This window comes from Budorcas taxicolor, chromosome 19 (assembly GCF_023091745.1).
Source record: "Budorcas taxicolor isolate Tak-1 chromosome 19, Takin1.1, whole genome shotgun sequence".
NCBI classification, from domain to species: Eukaryota; Metazoa; Chordata; class Mammalia; order Artiodactyla; family Bovidae; genus Budorcas; species Budorcas taxicolor.
The window spans coordinates 54,691,027-54,710,889 of NC_068928.1; the positions used below are offsets into that span (position 1 = coordinate 54,691,027).

At 49.9% G+C, this 19,863-nt stretch overlaps 1 protein-coding gene across 1 annotated transcript in view; it reads left to right on the plus strand.

Annotated features, from left to right (window-relative positions):
* Positions 1-974: 974 nt before the first annotated feature.
* Positions 975-19,863, plus strand: part of UBE2O (ubiquitin conjugating enzyme E2 O) — a 47,980-nt gene continuing 29,091 nt past the window's right edge. The window contains exon 1 of the mRNA XM_052657368.1: positions 975-1,379. Within this exon, the coding sequence (XP_052513328.1) occupies positions 975-1,379 (405 nt within the window). The remainder of the gene's footprint in view (positions 1,380-19,863) is intronic.

The window sequence follows — 19,863 nt, forward strand, 5'->3', positions numbered from 1 at the left end:
TTGGGGAACTATATGCCAGGCACTGTTCTATTTCACTTAATCCTCTCAATTGCCAGATCACAGAGGTACTGCTATTACCTCTCCAATTTTACAGATGAGAAAATTAAGCTGAAAAGAAGTTTATCAGCTTGCCAACTTTATAAGGTTAGTGTCTATGCCCAAAATTGGAATCGACAGCTTACACTCTGAATTACCCCTCTCTTCTCCTTCTTGCAACACATAAGCCTCAAGGAGCTTTGAAGTCATCTAGATGAGTTTAAAGCCAAACCATAGGGGCCACTAACACTTGCTTACGTTTCCAATCTTTCTCTGGGACTTCTTCACCAATTCCTTGACCAGTCCCTAAGGGGTCATGACCTTCCAGGCTTTGCAAAGAATTCCCTAATGCAGTACACTCTAGATACACTCTGTATTTAGCCTTGCTTACAAGCTGCATTGGAGTTGCCTTTAAGCTATTTAATGTGTGTATGTTTCGTCTTCCCAACTAGATTGTAAACACCTAGAGGACAGAGGCTGTATCTTGTTCCTTCTGTATCCCTCCCAGTGCCTAGAAGTAGACTGGAGACGTCTAGGGAGCTCATTAAGTGTTGCGGACGGTCTCCGGACCATCCTCCGTCCTGCCTCGACCCCTCCCCTCTTCCTCGGTGAGCACTCCACTTCCCACTCCTGGGTCCCCACCCCTGTCTCCTCTCTCTGTCCTTTTACTCCCTCTGGCCCCGCCCCGCCCTCGTGCAGTGCATCCCTTCACACCCCGCCCCTCGCCCGCGGCAGAATCTCCAGCGTCCCCTAGCGACCAGACAGTAGCCCCTAGCAACCGCATCTCGGTTCCCTGACGACGGCGGCACGCAGCCACGTCAGCGCGCCGTGGCCCCGCCCCCCGGCGCCGGCAAGCCCCGCCTCCCCGTGCCTTTTTCGCCGCCGCTGCTGCCGCCGTCGCCGCCGCCGCCGCCGCCCGAGATTCGCGCAGCGCAGTTATGGCGGATCCCGCAGCGTCCGCGCCCGCAGCCCCGGCTCCCGCCCAGGTCACGGACGCGTCCCCGAGCCCGGACGCAGCCCCCGCCCCGGCCCCGGCGCCCGCCGCGGACTCGGGCTCCGGGCCATCCTCGGACTCCGGCCCCGAAGCCGGCTCGCAGCGGCTGCTCTTCTCCCACGACCTGGTGTCGGGCCGTTACCGCGGCTCGGTGCACTTCGGGCTGGTGCGCCTCATCCACGGCGAGGACTCGGACTCGGAGGGCGAGGAGGAGGGCCGTGGGAGCTCGGGCTGCTCGGAGGCGGGGGGCGCGGGCCACGAGGAGGGCCGGGCCAGCCCGCTGCGCCGCGGCTACGTGCGCGTCCAGTGGTACCCGGAGGGCGTCAAGCAGCACGTGAAGGAGACCAAGGTGCGGCGGGCCGGCGGGCGGGGGCCGGGCCGGGGGCCCGGCGGGGGACCGAGTCGGCCGCTCGAGCCCTGGGCCGAGAGGGGAGGCGTGCAGGGCGCTGCCCGGTAGTGGTGCCACACTGCAGTGGGGCCGAGATGGGAGGACAAGCCTCCGCGGCAGGGACGCTCCGGTGCAAAGTCATTGCACCAGCCCTGGGCCACCGGGCCCCGGGCTTCCCCCACGCGAAAGACTGGCAAGCCCGTGCCAGGCTGCTGCGGTGTCGGCCTCAAGATCCTGTATGTGAACCCAGTCCGGTGGGGGAACTCCTGGGGCAGGCACGCTCTCGGCTTTACACCAGTGCGGCGTTCTTGTGACCCCCAGAGCAGCTACCTACTGCATTGTGCATCCAGAAAGGAAGGCCGTGCCGGTCCGTGCAGGGAGGGGTTGTGGGCATTCCAAAACAAAAGATAGAAGTGAAAATCTCGGCCGACCTGAAACCCCAGGAAGTTCACTGGATTGCAGAATGCGTTATTATGGGTGAAGAAAACCAGCCCCTTTGTGTTTTAGCTTGTTGCCTGGTTTTAACTGCTACAGGGAACTTTGAGTAAAATCATTAACAATCGGAGCCCTGATATTAATAGCCCTGGTGGTGCAGGGAGGGATGTGGCAGCTACTGACTGGAATTGATGACTCTCTTAAGTATAGTTGGACTTTCTTGGGGAAAAAAAAAAAATACTATAGAACCCTGGATGGAGAGGAGCCACCCATTTGGAAACCTGAAGGATTTGTCTTACCTGAGGCCATTAAGCAAATAGCAGACTCCCGCGTTCATCATCAATAAAATTTAAACCGTGAACCAGGGTTGGTTTGGTGGCTTTTCACATCTTGTTTTCCCCGAGTGTTGAACTCCTATCAGTAATTCACAGACACACACGCCTCTTGTATCTTTCACCCCTTTTTCATCTCCTCCTCCTCCTCTCCTTCAAGAAAACATTTCTTGGCAAAAATCAGGCCTGGACTGTTTTAGCTGCCCGGGATGTTGAGTGGTCTGATTTCAGGGGAGGGCACTTTAGAAGTTAATCAGGGTTTCTGACCCAATGGGAGACGAAGGCGACCTGCACAAGGGTTCTGTGATGACCGGTCTGGCTGGGAAGAAGTCCCCACTCTCTGGAAGAGCCTGTGATCTATTTCCTAGTGGCAGAAGTCACCACTGATACCAGCAGGGTCTTTTTCCCAGCCAGTACATGCGCATCCACGGGCACAGAAATGCGTGCACAGGACCTCTGGCTTCCCCTCAGAAAAATACGGATCAGGCAGTAGCTTCTCTGAGTCGGAGAGAAAATGATAAGTTCACGCAGAAGTATGTGGAATAGATGACCTTTGCTGCAGAATGCCGGTTAAAAATCACTACCAGTATTGTTGGGGAGATAAGACTTTTTGCTCTATACACCGCGTTTGTGTGTGGTCACACTAGCGAAGGTTGTCACACTGGTGAAGGGTTGCCACCATCTTTCCATTGGTTCTTAAAAAACGTTTTCCCTAACCATCTCCTCTGGAGGTTTGTGACTTTTGGGATGGAGCCCGCTGGACTCTGTCAGGGCCTCCTGCCCTGGGACTCACGGCGGCAGGCCCGGCTCACCGCTGGGAGCTGCAGTGTTTATCCGTTGTTGTCCCTGTTCATCTTGACTTTGGTGGTTAACTTTGTTTACAGTTATGGTCAGTCTGTCTCCTCCCCCAGTGTGTAATTATATGAAGTTTGACTTAAAATAATCTATTTTGGAATTAAATAGAAAATAAGTTTAAGGCCCCAGATTGGGTATATCTTGAAGCTGCCCTCTTGCGACTTGCTTTGAATTCGGTGAAGTCCATCGTGGCCCCAGTGGGGATGTTTTCTTTGCTCTTGTAGTTTCTGCCACTTCTGAGCTTGGCGGAGCCTCAGGGATGTGGGGATTTTAGGATGGGGTGACACGTAGTGCCCATTCTTCTGTCTGGAAAATAGGTTTATTGGTGGGGAAGAGGGGAGTTTATACCTGGTAGGTAGCTCTCTATTGCTGTGAACCATAGGCACAGATGGCCCTGACCAGTTCTGCTTCTGAGGTTTTGCTCCTGAGCACCCATTGGGTGGTGGGGTGGGGCCTGGGACCGTGTGACATTATGGTTTAGGAAGATTTTCCCTCTCACTTCCCACTGCTCATATACCCATTGAAGTGACAGTGTGCTGTAAAGACCATTAGACCAAGAGTGAGCTTTCAGGTTCTGATTCCTACTCCATCACTAATCTGGTTATGAGACTTGAGAACCCAGTTATTGATAGGATGAAGCAGTGACAGTCTTGGGAAACTTCTTTTTAAAGCTGCCAGCCATTGCCATTTTATAAATAGTGTCCTTTTAATGTGAATTGTTTGGTAGGCTGTGGAGTGTTTTTTGTAGTTTTTGTTAATATGGCAGACAGTGAGTACTCTTAGTTTCTTAATTTCTTTTAAGTTTTTAATGAGCAAATTGAGAAAGAGAGATGAAGAGGACAGTCAACAAGTCCTGTCGCCTCCTGGCCACTACCGTGAAAGTTATCAACAGAAAAATAAGTCGTTCTTCCTGGAAACTGCAGGATTTCTGGTCTGACTCCTGAGGCTTCAAGCAGCCAAAGTTATAAGCTTCTTTAGGACTTAAAAAGAGGCACGCAATCTGTGCCCCTTCCTTTCCTTGCGCTCCCGACCCCTTCAGTGTGATAGCTGATTTATCCACTTGAGACTTGTCCCATTGGGCCAGGGATGTCCTGTGTGGAGACTTCGGCCTTCCCATCAATGGTCATCCTTTGAGTAGATTTTTGGAATGAAGCCGAGTGCTGACAGCCTCTTGCCCTTCATGTGCGTTGGCTAAACATGGTGGGTCATTCTGATCTCCACCTGTCATGGTTGGACAGAGCAGCCACTGTACAGAAGAGCGCCAACTGCTGTTTGTCTGAGCAGGTTTCGGGCCTTCCTGTTTACCCTCCTTTGCTTTCCTGTCTCTTGTGCGTCGTCTGTTGCTCTTCGCTGCCACAGTTTTCACGGTCTATCTTTCATGATCACCCTCCTTTTGTGAGGTGGTGTATGTTTTTGTGTGTGGCATTCCTGGTGACAGGTCCCTCTGGAATTGGCTGTTGGGTTTATTTTTGGCTCCTACTCAGGCCAGCATTTCCACGGGGAAAGCTATTTAGTGTAGCATCATAGCGTGTGAGGTTTGCTTGCCTCACTGGTCCAGTGCTGGACCCATTAAAAGCAATTGTTCTCAGTGATGTAATAGGAAGAAGTTATGTAAGGTTAACCAAGGTGCAGGACTGAGTGCATCTAGTTGCATTTTATTCAGGTAGGATCACAGTGCTGTGGCATCTCACCACTATGCTGTGATTTTAACCTTTGTCCCTTGGCTTCTGGTTTCCAACTCCTAGGCCCCAGTGTCTTCCTGGCTTCTCTGGCCCACTGCCTAACTCAAGGGCACTTTCACCCGATGAGGGACATGTGTTTGCGTCCTGTGATTGGAAGTAAAAACCTTTGGGTACTTTTGCTGGCTGTCGCCTACTGTGAATGACCTTGGCCTCGTCACTGCCTCCTTTTCTCTGTCTAAAATAAAATACAAGGTCTGTCTTTCTCGCCACTGAACTGAGCCTGCACAGGTAGAATAACCAGAAGCTTAGCTGGGTGGTGCCCAGAGCAGCCTCTTTGCTGTTGGCAGACACTATCCTGATGTCCATCAGACAGGGCCAGCCCTGTCCCTTCAGGAGATCACATCCATGCGTCACAGGGTGATGCCCCGCCACAGAGAAGCCAGAAGGTGCAGTTTGTTTCAGTGATGTAGGAATTCCTGTTTGATGATGTTGCAGTTTACAACCTGGTGGATTACACCTTTGACTTCTTTAAGCCTCTTCTGTAAATACTCATGATCTTCACTCCTGTTACTTTACAAGAAAACAGTAATGGACATTTAAAGTAACACCTGGCAAAGTCTGCCAGCCTCCAGGAGGGGGATGGGATGAATGTGTGTATGTAGGTATATGTATCTTCTAGAATCCAGGGGCATCTTTTGAAATTCCCCAAAGACAGGAAATGAGATTGTGAATTAACAAGGATGGCAGAGTATTGCTTTTATATTTAAAGATTACATAATGCTGGTTCTTCTTACTGTGTTACTATGTGCTGGGCACGCGATAAGTGCTTTACGCGTTTTGCTCACTTAAGTGTACAACACCCCTGGGAATTAGGTACTATTATTATTGTTTAGAGGAGGAACCCGAGGAACAGAGTAGTTGTGTAACTTATCTGGTCACACTGATAATAGTGGAGGAACCCAAATACAAGTGGAAGTAAATACAGATTGCCGTCACCTGAGGTTTCATAGGTCGTTAACTAGAATTGAGTACCCCCATCAAACATGAGTCACTGCCCTGTGGTTGGCATTAATCATCCAGTCTTTTCACACTTGGATGTCCCAGTGGACTGGGAGGGAGCCACAGGCGAGGAGAAAGGGCAGGGTGTTGGGATGGGTGGAAGGTGGGCCAGTGGCCAGAAGGGAGGCCATCTTGGTCAAGAGCAGAAGTGTGGGGGAAACACCCTGTTTGCGCTGCAGGCTGCTTCCCGCCTACTTTTGTCATTCATTCCCTAGCCCCTTGGTCGTTATCCAAACAGCCGTCAGAAGACACTTTATTTCTAGAGAACCTGTGAATACCCCTAGATGTTGAGTGAAAGAAACCTGTGCAAGTCTGATTCCCTGCCCGCAGGTAACCGGCCTTCCTGTGTTGTCTTAGACGAGGGCACTGTCAGGAAATCCATCGTGACCTCCTGGCCCGTCTTGCTGCCATCGTCACCCTCCCGCTGGGAATGCTGAGTCACGAGCCAGGTTCAGGTGGACTCCTTCAGTCCCCTCTCCCGGGCCAGCCCCACCCCCGTCAGGCTGACTCCGCTCCACACCTGTTTTTGCTTTAGGCCACTGAGGTCCTCTGGTGCTTTCCCCATCCCCGTGTCCCTGGTAGTCCTGCCTTTCTGTTTGTCACTTTCCTGTTCTACCGAGAGGAACTTTTTCTTTTACAACTTTACCCATGGGCCTCGTGGACTCCAGTGGAGCATCCATGGGGCCAGCGCTTTACAAAAGGGCTGCGGGTGTAGTGGGTGATGTGCGTTGCCATCGCAACAACGCCGGATCCGTGAGCAGTGCAGCCGACCCTGTGGTCCCCTCGGAGTTGAATTTACGGTGATTTTGAGCAGTGCAGCCGACCCTGCGGTCCCCTCGGAGTTGAATTTACGGTGATTTTGGTGATGAGCGGGTTCTCTCTTCAAGAGTCTTAACCCTTGGAAGACACAGTCTGTGCTCCTGTTCTGATTGAAAGAAGCTTTTCGGAGTTTGCTGCCCAGATCAGAGTGGGAAGATGCTCAAGGGGAGAAATGGCCAGCAGGACCGTTTCCAGAGTGCTTTTCGCTTTACATAATGCTGTCACTCACATCGACTAGCAGTTTGGTGTTTTTAACCGTAGCTCCTCCCTGAGGCTCCAGCGGCCCAGCGGCTGGATGCCAAGCCCTGAGAAGGACGAGGTTTTCATGCTCTTGAGCCCACAGTGGCAACTCTGACTGAGCTGGAACACACATTCAGAGTTGCTTCTCTCACTGACATTTCTGCCAGCCTCAGGGGGCTCTATTAGGAGCCACCTGACACGTGTGGTTACCAACAGCGAAGAGCGAAACACTTACTGGAATTTTTTGTAGTTCAGAATAGAACTGAATCATGTTAGTGGATGACCCTCTGAATGTATCTACTCCAAGGTTATTTGCCCGTGTTTTGCTCGTCAGCTACACCCTGCGGTTGAGGGTTTCATGTCCTTCGACCCAGGCTGACTGATTTGAATGGATCTCTTGGTCCATTGGGTCCGCAGGTCCACTGTGTTCTTCTGAAGCAGGATTGTGAAAAAGGTCTTAGGATTTAAACACTGAGGCAAATGATAGCTGTTCAGAGGGGTTCAGCTCAGCAGTAAGTCCTGGGATGCGTGTCTTTTGGGGGTTAAATCTAGTTGACTGGTTGAGGGGTTTTTGGTGTGTTTGCATATTTTGAAAGACTGAAACATCTTATTTTCTGCAGCAAGATGAAAGGAACTAGACACCAGATCACTTATGGTTTAGGTTGATAGCATAGCTATATCTGGTAAAAATTCATTCTGACTGTGACAATCTGAGCAATTTAAAAAATTCAAAATACTGAGTAGTGCTTTACAAAAACAAAAAAAAAAAACAAACTGCAGTCAATCCTATTCAACAATAAAATGAAAACCCCCAGCTCCTGGAGAGATTTCCTGCATTCTGAAGAGCGTTCTTCATTTGCATCCTGCAAGTGAGAGCTGGTCCTTCACACTCAGCAGCTCTGATGAGGTTCTTCCTCCTAGCTTTAATTTTAATCCTTTTTTGTGGGAGATGCTGCTGTGATGAGGGCTGGCGGAGCTGCCTTGACAGGCATGTCCACGGGACTATACTTACTGGCCCCCTAAGTGCAGGTGGGAAGAAAGACAGACACACACATCTGTGTCTCTTGTGTGGCTTCCGGGAGCATCAGGACCTGACATACTCCGGGCTGAAAGCAGCTCTGACTGTTTAATAACTTGAGGGAATTTGAGGGCCCTGAAGGCTGATGATGTCATCTTCAGGACAAGGGAGAAAAAGCAGCTCACCCTCCCCCAGAGTGCTTTGGGGGCACCCATCACCCCCGGGTGAGAAGGGGTGTCTGCCTCCATTTCCCTGTGACCGGAGCATCCCAAAGCCTTTCTCTTTCTGGCCTCCCACCGAAGCGTGTGAACAGCTCTCCCGAAGGTCACAAAGGCCTAGGGAATTCCTGGTCACGGTACTTACAACTTTTTCTCAGTCCCTGCCCTGCTGACCCTCCAGCCTTGTCAGTATGGTCCATCAATCACCCTCTTAATGGAAACTCTTTTCCATTGAGTTCCACTCTTCTGGCTGTAGTGAAGCAGGTAAAACTGCTTTCCTCTTAGGAAATTTTGGAGAGTCCCCGCTCCTCTGCGCTTTTCTTCAGCGCTCTCATCAGCCTGCCCTGCTGTGTGCTGTGCTTAGTTGCTCTGTCGTGTTCGACTCTGGTACCCCTTGGACTGTAGCCCACCAGGCTCTTCTGTCCATGGGGATTCTCCAGGCAAGAATACTGGAGTGGGTTGCCATGCCCTTCTCCAGGGGATCTTCCCAACCCAGGGATCAAACCCAGGTCTCCCACATTGCAGGCGGATTCTTTACTGTCTGAGCCAGCAGGGAAGGGCTGCTGGCACCTGCATGTCCGTCCTTACTCGCTCATTCCCAGCTGCTTCCTTGATGTCTCTATCCTGTCATCTAGAACCTCCGACTTTGCAAGTGTTACCTGCCCTCTCCACCCGCAAGTCTGTCGAATTTTAAACATTTCTTTCCCCAACTTTTTATTATGAGACAGTTTTAAACATACAGAGAAGTTGAACGACTAGGCCAATGATTACTAATTACCAGCCACCATGAGTCAGCAGTTAACCTCATGCCAAGTTTGCTTTATCTGTGTCTGTAAGAGTATGTAAATACGCTTCCTCCAGAGCCCCTGGTGAGTCAGGAGCAGCCGCCGTGACGCTCACCTCCAAGTACTCAAGTGTGCATCTTCCAAACATCAGAACACTTGGGATCATTTAAAATTCTCCTTTTTGGGCTTCCATTCTGACCCTTTTTCCCTGTTATAAATAATGCTGCTAGGAAAATGGATGTACAGATATCTCTTTGAGATCCTGTTTTTCAGTTCTTTTGGTATATACCCAGAAGTGGGATTGCTGGATCATATGGTAATTCTATTTTTACTTTCTTGAGGAGCTGCCGAACTGTTTATCCATTGCGGCGATACCATTTTACATTCCCACCTGTTGGGCGCAAGGGTTCCAATTTGTCCACACCCTACATTTGTAATTTTTGTTGATTTATTTATTTTTTGATAGTAGCCATCGTGCTGAGTGTGAGGTGATACCTCATTGTAGTTGTGATTTGCATTTCCCTAACGATTGGATGAGCGGTGTTGGGCATCTTTTCATGTGCTTATTGATCACTTGTGTGTCTTTTTTGAAGAAACATTCATTCAGGTCATCTGCCCGTCTTTGACTTGAATTGTTTTCTGTTGCTGCTGAGTTTTAGGGGTTCTCTCTATATTCCCTGGTAGCTCAGTCAGTGAAGAATCTGCCTGCAGTTTGGAAGACCTGGGTTCGATCCCTGGATCAGGAAGATCCCCTGGAGAAGGGAATGGCAACCCACTCCAGTGTTCTTGCCTGGGAAATCCCATGGACAGAGGAGCCTGGTGGGCTGCAGTCCACGAAGTCTCAAAGAATCGGACACGACTTAGCGACTAAACCACCACTCTATATTCTGGACGTTAATCCTTCGTCAGATACCTGATTGCAGGTGTTTTCTGTCTTCGTGGGTGTTGCATGTTACTCTCTTGGCAGTCTCTGGATGCATAAAGCTTGTTTTAATTTTCCTGAAGCCCAAGTTGTCTGTTTAGTTTGCTTTGGTCGCCTGTGCCTCTGGTGCCAGGCCCCGTTCTCGTCTGTCGTCAGATCTTTGTTGGAAATGCCCCTTGCGTGCCCCGCAGGTCCTCTCTCCTGCACTGGTTCTGCGCTCTGACTGCCCCAGCCCGGACGCGCCTCCTGGCCTCTGGACCGCTTTTCAGCCCAGCATGTAGGCTGAGCTCCCGGGTGAGCTCTCCACCCCCAGCCTCCTGTCCTGCCTTCGCGTGGCTTCAGGGCTCCTCACCTACTCTCAACGGTCTTCTGCTCCTTCATTTGAACCCCAGGTCACCTGTGCTGTTCCCTGGGGTTATACTGATCATACAGCTGAACACCCCGCCTTCTCTCCCCGGGTGGGGTGCTTCTTGAGGAACGGGGCTTTCTGTGAAAGCTTACTTTCCGAATGACTCACATGGAGGAGTAACTCCTTCAATTAAAAATGGATGTAACCACCCTGTTTACCTGTGGGGCTGGGGGGAGTAGGGAGAGCATGGTAAATGATCCCCAGTCACACCTGCGAAAGCCGATGGCGTGGAATCAGCTCGCTCTTGTTAACGCAGGTTCTTCTGACACTCAGACTGGGTTGGGCGGGCCCGAGGACCTGGAGGGGAATGTCCTCCCTGTGATGCAGAGTCTGCTGGTTGGAACTAGCTACCCTTTGAGTTGGACTGATGTATAGGTGCTTAAAAACCCTGTTGTAGTAGAATCAGTGTTTTAATCTACCCCACACCCCAAGTTTTAAGTATATATATATCTGATTTGGGGTCTTGTCTCCCCTCTGCTTAGTCTTCTAGTAACAGTGTTAATGCCAGAGATTGCAAAAGATGGGCCACAGGAGGGAAGGGACATTGAGTTGCCCTCGATAAGCAGGCAGTGCTTTCAGGTCCTCGTAGCAGAAAAACCTGTTTTCTTCCCCTCTACCCTTTCCCCTGGGCTTCCCTGGTAGCTCAGATGGTAAAGAATCCGCCAGCCAAGGCAGAAGACCTGAGTTTGATCCCTGCATTTGAGATCCCCTGGAGAAGGGAATGGCAACCCACTCCAGTATTCTTGCCTGGAGAATTCCACGGACAGAGGAGCCTGGCGGGCTGCAGTCCCTGGGTCCCAGTCAGACCCGACTGGGTGACTAAGCACACACACACTCCCTTTTGCCTACTGATCGGTATTTATACGCAGCTGTCTCTAAGACGTGTCGTTGGATTTAATTTCTTTTAGGGGTGAAACTGTATGACAGTTGTTATGAGTAGAATGCAGCCAGTCTGAGAGGAGAAGGGCTGGAATTGCTATCTTGTGTCTAGCCCGTATCCGTGGATTGCCAGCTCTGTGCCAGGCAGCATCATGGTTGCTTTGAGTGTGTCATCTTTCTCTTTCCCTAAAGTGTCAGAGACCCGGGTTTCCCAAGGGCTCAAGCAGGTGACGCCCCTCCCGTAACAGCACCAGGGACAGAGTCTTGGTTGAGCTGTGTCTTGGGTGCCTAGAAGCAGCCACGTGAAGAGAGATACCCGCTGTGGAAATGCGTATTCAGTCTGTCCCCCATCTTTCTTTTGTTCTTATCATTGTCCTATTGCATGTCTGCATTATAAACTCTCTTGAGGTTTATAGGAAAGTTGTAAGGACCATGGTATACCCTTCTCCCAGCTTCCCCCAAGGTTGACATCTTATGTAATATGGTACAATTGTCAAAAGCAAGAAGTTAGTCCTGGTTCCACACCATTAACTGAAATACGCACTTCTGTTTGGATCAGTTTTCCACTCCTGTCCTCCTTTTGTTCCGGGATCCAAATCTATGACTCCACATTGCACTTAGCATAATTGCCTTTTGAATGTTGGAAAAACCATTCTAATTGCTCTTGCTCTTTATCTAATCCACACTCCATCCTTTGCCCTGAGTCATTGTACTGAAGAATTTTGCTCAACAGCTTTTGATGCCGGAGAGAAGGGGTCAAGCTCTCTAGAAAGAAACAGTTGGAAGCCACAGGAACCGTGGACGGTGCTGGAGGAGAGCAGAGGGCAGCCGCGGGTGGACAGGTGAATGCAAGGGCGTGGAAGTGTAGCATCCAGGTCAGGTGTGCGGGGAAAGTGCAGGCTCAGTGGCCTCTTGTCAGTCTCTGTGATCATCACTGAAGAAAAATCGGTAGGGTTATTCTCTTATTTGTCTTAGATGACAGTCTGTTTTGTTTTGCTTTTTTTTCTGATTGCTCAAGTTATTTTGAGTTACTTATACATACTTAGTACACAGTTACAAGAACATACAAAAACTGGTTTAAAAAAGTCACCTATAATTCCACCACTCAGGTATAACTGCTACTTATCATCGCAGTGGGTGGTTATTCTAGTCTGTTATGAGCGTATCCATATTTGTTTAGAAAAGTGCTTACGGTGCTCAATCCTGGCCCCACGCCACTTAACAGACTTAAAATGGACCATGTAAATGGACCGTTCGCACGTGTCCAGGGGAGTTCAAGTTTGCAGTACTTGTGTATTTCCACAGAACAGGGGAAGCTTTAAAGCCAGAGAATCGTCTTCTCTTTGCTGGTCTGTGTTCCGGAACACAGCATTCCCACGACAGGCAGTGCCGTCTGCGTGGAAGCCCGCTCACGTTTGTTGCTGGGCAGGCGACCCCACCTGCTTTGTTTGATGTACACTGATTCTCTTGGGCTCGAACCTAAAGACTTACTCCTAGGTTGTATTTTATGAAGTAAATTTAAAAAATGTATTTGGTTATTTTATTTTTTGCTGCCCTGGGTCTTTTCGCTTTACGTGGCTTTTCTCTAGTTGTAGCCGGGCGGGGGGCTACTCGCTGGTGGCTGTGCAGGGCTTCTTGCTGCAGAGCATGGGGCTCAAGGTGCATGAACTCGGAACTTGTGGCTCATGGGCTTAGTTGCCTCACGGCACGTGGGATCTTCCTGCATCAGAGGCCAAACCCATGTCCCCAGCATTGGCAGGCTGGATTCCTATCCACTGAGCCACCAAGACAGTCCCCAGATTGTATTTTAGAAACAACACCAGTGACGGATACTTTGGCCGCTTCTACCTTGCTTCAGCCTCGGGGTCTCAGTTCCGAACCTTCTGCGGAGCCCACGGTGGCGCTGGTGTGCTGTGGGCGCCTCACAGGCTTGTTCAGCCCTTCAGGGTCCTGTCCTCTGTGGACCGTCTCATCCCATAAACTACGTTCAGATGCAGTTCCCCCTGCAGTTTCTGCATTCTCTTTATTAGAATTGTCGCCCATACCTCAGGGCCTTCATATTCTCCCAGGTTGGGTGTTCAGAGGCAGATATGTTTCTTTTTGGTAACATTTTCATTTCACAAAGAATTTTTGATACCGTGATTCTTAATGTCCATAATTCCATCCGATGGATGAAGCTGTTTCCTTGATCCGTCTCTTTCAACCAGCTAAATTGTTGTCAGGTTTTCAGTTTTAAATGATGGGACTAACATCTTGTACTTTTTCTCTATCTTTGTCTAGCTCTGTAAGTTTCTTAGGTTAGATTCGTAAATGAAATCACTGGTCAACGGGTAGGAGTACATTTTTAAGACTTGATTCACTCTACTACACTGCCCTCCCCCTAAGTGGTCTCCACTTAAACTTCCAGCTTAGAACGCCTGTTTCCCAGCATGATGCTGAAGCCTTTTGTAACTTAGGCAGGAGCACCCAGCTAGTTGGCAGTATTTAGAGGACTAGAGCGCAAGTCAGCTGACTGTGCCCCGGTTGCCAAGAAATAAGCCCTTCTTGTGCCAGGGGTTGGCCCTGAGCTCTGCGGGCCGGGCGGGCCAGTCTGTCGTGCCTTCAGCTCACGGCGAGCATTTTCCGCAGGCAGAGGGCTGGACGAGGGGGCAGTGGGTAAAGCTGGGGTGCAGGAAGTGCTCCCTGGGGCTTGGAGTCGTCATGGAGACCTGTGATGGCTCCATGTCCACAGCTCGCCCCGTAGACAGAATCTTGGACAGTTTCTGGGACTGGACGAGATCACCCTGAGCACCACTCAGCATCGCACTGGCTAGCAGCTGCCGCTGCCGGGGAGTTGTTTAGCTCTGCTTCAGTTTCCTGGTCATGTTTGGGAGCCCGCACGGTAAATATGATTGCAGTTCCGAGGGGGGATATTGCTAATTAGCTTGCCTGCCCTTTAAATTGAAATCTTAATGCTCTTGTGTGTGTGTTTAAATAGATAATATATGCAGATGGAACAACATTCAAAAGGCTTAAAGAGGATGTCATGAAATATTTCCTTCCTAACATTTCTTCTCCCCAGAGACCATCACTATGACCAGACATAGTCTGTTCTAAGCATATATATTTAACAAGACTAGGCATATATTAACACCCCGCTGAGAATGTCTGTATGATGGTTCTGCAGCAAGACTGAATTAATTAGATTTTTTTTTTCTTTTTTCAATATTTATTTATTTGGCTGTGTGGGGTGTTAGTGGGGTCTTAGTTGCGGCATGTGGGATAAAAATGTTCCCTGACCAGGGACTGAACCCAGGCCCCCTACATTGGGAGCGTTGAGTCTTAGCCACTGGACCCCCAGGGAGGTCCCTAATTAGATTTTTAAAACTATTTGCTACTTCTTTCTCCCTGCTCCTGCGTTTTATTGAGATGCGATTGATGTGCAGCTTTGTATAAGTTGAAGGTATACAGCATAACGGTTTGACTTAAATATATCATGACATGATGACCAGATTAAGTTTAGTGAATATCCATAGTCTCATAGATACAAAATAAAACAAGAGGATTCTTTTCCTTGTGGTGAGAACCCTTAGGATTCACTCTCAACTCTCATAGATAACATACAGCATGTTAGCCACATTTGCCACGGTGAACATTGCGTCCGTAGTACTTACTTACCTTATAACTGACAGTTTGTACCTTTGACCACCTTCGTCCAGGTCCCCCTCCGGATTGCCCCTGGTAACCACAAATCTGATCTGTTTTTCTCAGTTTGTTCTTGAAGTGTATTCGACCTACAGTGCTGTTAGTTCCTGGTGCACAACATCCTGCTTCAGTATTTTTGTACATTTCAAAATGGTCTCTGCTATTCTCTGCTTGTTCTGACATGTATGTATATATATTTTCCTCCACACCCCCCCCCCCCTTTTTTTTTTTTAAATACGATGGCTTTTTGGACAGCTGTCTGCACTTGCCAGGTCATACTCCAGGCCGGCCTGGGTGGGGTTCACCCTCTCTGTTAGCTTTGCAATGTTGAGTGATGGACTTAAGAGTGTCCCGTCCCTGGCCTGTCCTTCCCCACTTTCTCCTCTCTGCACAGGCATGGTGCCATGTTGAGTTGGGTACCACATAGGGAGAGACCACTGTGCTGTTGAGGGCAGCAGGACCAGCGTTTATTTTCTCTTGGCACCTGCCCCCAAGCCCTCTGTCTAGGGTCTTCTCAGTAGCCAGAGGTGCCACTGATGTGAGTGGGGGCTATTGGCGGTCCTTGAATCAGAAGACCCTTGGTGGAGCCCAGGATGGGCGGGGTGCAGAGGAGGGGAGGGGAATGACAGTTGTGGTTTGGTTTGTTTGTTTGTTTTCAAGTTTAAACGAAAAAGCATTCCCGGAAACTTCCTAGTGCCTTTTGTGTCCACTCTTGGCATTTTGCTCACGAGGCTTGAAGGTTCAGGCTGGGGTCACCCCAGAAATACTTCCAGAAGCCAAGGCTAAATAAACTCTTGCGAGGACCCTCCACAGCCCCAGAGCAGACCGTGCCACAGGCAGTGGGCTGTTGCTGTCTCCAGGGCAGGCGTGATCCTAGCGCCCAGGCTCTCTTCCCTGTGGCTCTAGTGAGACGTTGCCCAGGTGGCGCAGCGCACAGAAGCACTGTGTCCTTGGCAGTAGTTCCCAAGGTCGGCGTGTGTTTCCTCCATAGAGGGGCTTCCAGCTTCCCCGCCTCCCATGGACGCTTACTCCTTAGGTTCCCCTCTTCTGTGCTGGTGACCCTGGACCATAAGGGCGTGATCAGTGCAGGTGGGTCTTCGGCTGAGGCCCGGGGACGGCTGCTGTTGGCTGCATCCCGGGTTTTAGGGTGTCGAGGTCCGTGGCAGCAGGGAAGGGACTGGAGGGGTGATCAGATTTGGTTTGACTCCTTAATTTTGTAATCAAGGCACTAAGACCCCGAGGGGCTAAGTGGTTGAGATCAAGGTTGATGGGATCTACAAATGAAGACCAACACTAAGCCTTAGGAGAGAGAAGTCCACAGGGGGCACCCGTCTAACTCTGAGTAGAAGTCGAGGGGGTCAGTGGTGTTGATTTTAGTTTTCTGGTGATTTTAGTTGTGGTGGAGACAGTTTCTGGTTTTTGACTTGGAAAATAAAATCTATAGTACAGAGGATTTAGGGGATTTACACTATGACTCAAGAGACATATTCCAAGAAAACTTTCTACTCAAGACCATACAACCAGGCAGCTTAACCTGGGCTTGGGAAAAAAAAAAAAAAAGAAAAACAACAGCCACCAGCTTTCAGTTCAGTTCAGTTCATTCACTCAGTCACGTCCGACTCTTTGCGACCCCATGAAACGCAGCACGCCAGGCCTCCCTGTCCATCACCAACTCCCGGAGTTCACTCAGATTCACGTCCATCGAGTTGGTGATGCCATCCAGCCATCTCATCCTCTGTCGTCCCCTTCTCCTCCTGCCCCCAATCCCTCCCAGCATCAAAGTCTTTTCCAATGAGTCAACTCTTCGCATGAGGTGGCCAAAGTACTTTATTGAGATATAACTCATATGCCCAGGTGGCACTAGTGGTAAAGCACCCGCCTGCCAATGCAGGAGACATAAGAGATGCGGGTTCGATCCCTGGGTCGGGAAGATCCCCTGGAGGAGGGCATGGCAACCCACTCCAGTATTCTTGCCTGGAGAATCCCACGGACAGAGGAACCTGGCAGGCTGCAGTCCACGGGGTCGCAGAGTCAGATATGATGACGCAAGCGACTTAGCTCACAGACCATAAAATTCACTCTTTAAGGGAAGACAGTTCAAATGGTTGTTAGTATATTCAGAGGTTTGTACACCCACCATTACAGTCTAAATTTAGAACACTTTCATTACCCCCCAAGAAAGAAACCCTATACCCATCAGCAGTTACACCACATCCCCTTCTCCTCTCAGCCCCTGGGAATAACCAACCCCTGGGAATAACCACTTTCTGTCGTTAGGGGTTTGCTTGTTCTGGACGTTTCATATAGTTGGAAACATAAAGAGTCAGCCTTCTGTGTCTGTGTGGCCTTGTGTGTCTGACTTCTTTCCCTTAGCCTGTTTCCGAGTTTCCTTCACGTCGTAGCACATAACAGTGCCTGCGTGCTCAGTCATGTCTTTACAAACCCATGGACTGCAGCCCGCCGGGCTTCTCTGTCCGTGGGATTCTCAAGGCAGGAATACTAAGAGTGGGTTGCCATTTCCTTCTCCAGGGGGTCTTCCTGATGTAGGGATCAGACCCACGTCTCCTGCATTGGCAGGAGGATTCTTTACCACTGAGCCACCTGGTAACGGCACAGAACAGTGCTTCGTTCCTATTTACAGCCAGGTGGTCATCCACTGTGGGCTTCCCTGCTGGCTTGCTGTTATCAGGCTTTGGATGACAGCCATCCTAGTGGGTATGCAGTGGTGCCACATTATGATGCCATGTGCGTTATGACTAATGATGCTGTGTCTTTTCATCTCCTTGATCGCCGTATATGTATTTTCTTGGGAGACATGTCTATTGAGATACATCCTTTGCCCATTTTTTAGATCGGGTGATGTGTTGACTTGCCTCTGAGACCCTGCATTTGGGTCTTGTCTCTCCTTTAGACCCTGGCAGGTGGGCCCCCTCCTGTGGTAGGTGCCCTGTCTGTGTCCCTGGGGTCTGTGCGAGGTGTCTTGCTTTACACTGGGATCTAACTTCCTTTCCTGTTCAAATAGCGTTAGGGGATTTGAGACCCATATTAAACTGAAAGATCTTTAGGTTCTACATCTTTCTAAGAGCAAAGTTCTGATTGCCGTGCCTCTGGCGCTGCACAGTCACTGTAGAATGAGGGTGAGGTTGTTGAATGGGGCTTTTTAGACAGCGGGGCAACCTTGCACATATGTTCCAGTCGCTTGGAATATGCATAGTATGCCATTTACAATTGAAGGTTTTCAAAGGCATAGACGGTACCATCTTTTCTTCCCCCTTGACACTCTCGTAGTACAGATTGTAATATTTCTTATGCGGTAGGTGATGAAATGGGGTTCTCCGGATAAAGAATTCATCTGCCAATTCAGGAGACGCAGGTTTGATCCCTGCATTGGGAAGATCTCCTGGAGAAGAAAACGGCAGCCCCCTCCAGTATTCTTGCCTGGAGAATTCCATGGACAGAGGAGCCCGGCAGGCTACAGTCCATGGGGTCCAAAAGAGTCGGACACAGCTGAGTGAATAAACAATAGCAACAGTGATGATGAAATGCTTGTTGGTTGACGTTAATGTGCTTTGGTCCCCATCGTTTCTGGAGCTGTTTGGCAGGTGGCCATGCTGAGACGGTGCAAGGATGCCTGTGTGTGACACGGGCCTTTGTCTGCAGAGGCCCTGGGCTTTCCAAGCGTGTCTTGGCTGCCGCCGCTTCACAGATCCTCCCTCCTCGAGCAGCATGGCCGGCTGCCGAGGGGCACATGTGCTGCTATTTATGCCCTGCGACTTTCTCAGTGGTTGTTTTGAGGTTAGCATGCAAGAATCTCATCTCATTTTGTAAGTGTGTGAAGTGTTGATTCCCCACGCCTGTTGCCTGACAGTGACTGCAAGTCCCTCCCTCCCAGAGCCCAGCTTTGTCCTGGATCAGTTCTGATTGGAAATCACAGCCATCTATGGAATTTAAAGTTTCTTTGACATTTGAAACAAAAGCCGTTTGTAGGAGCAGACAGGTGGCCCTTTCAGAGCATCGAGGGAGTTTCAAGCGGAGTTGTGCTCTCTCTTCCTGTCCCCCATTTGGAATCTTGGAGCTGCCATTACTGAAAGAGCCCGTCAGAGATGCCCTGGTGTCCAGTAGCTGGTGTGCACGTACTTGTAAGGGAGTGTTGAAACTGGAAATTTCTAATTTGAGTTTGTGATTTCTCGTTTTTGTTGGCACGTTACCATCTCTCCATCTTCACACACGTCCCATTGTTGCTGTTGTTCAGTCGCTGAGGCATGGCCGACTCTCTGTGACGGACTGCGGCACGCCAGGTCCCCCTGTCCTTCAGTCTCTCCCAGAGTTTGCTCAAGCTCGTGTCCCTTGAGTCAGTGATGCCATCTAACCATCTCATCCTCTGTCACCCCCTTCTCCTCCTGCCCTCAGTCTTTTTTAGCATCAGGGTCTTTTCCAGTGAGTCAGTTCTTCGCATCAGGTGGCCAAAGTATTGGAGCTTGAACTTCAGCATCAGTCCTTCCAACGAATATTCAGGGTTCATTTCTTTAGGACTATAAAAGTGAAAGTGTTAGTTGCTCAGTTGTGTCCGACTCTTTGAGACCCCATGGACTGTAGCTTGCCAGACTCCTCTGTCCATGAAATTCTCAAGGCAGTAATACTGGAGTGAGTAGCCTTTCCCTTCTCCAGGAGATCTTCTCAGCCCAGGGATCAACCCTGGGTCTCCCCCATTGCAAGCAGATTCTTTACTATCTGAACCACCAGGGAAGCCCTTTAGGGCTGTGGTTGTGTGTAAATACTTTGCAGAATTCAGGTTAAGGAGCTGTGGTTGACATGGCATGCTTGGGTTAACATGGGTGATTGAACACATTCATTTATTTCCACTTCCTCCAGAAACCCTTCTAAAATGACAGTAAAAGAATTTTTTAAATGTCTAAACCCAACGAGGACCAAGAATAGGAGAGAAGACAATAGACAGGAGGCTTCAAGCTGTGGAAGATTGTCGGTGGAAGGCAGCAGAGCAGGCGCTGAAATGTTGGTGCCGCAGCTACCTGCCCAGGGGAGCGGTATGGAAGCCTGGGGTCCCTCAGTGCCGGGGCTGTGTCTGGGCCTGAAGATGGGACGATTCG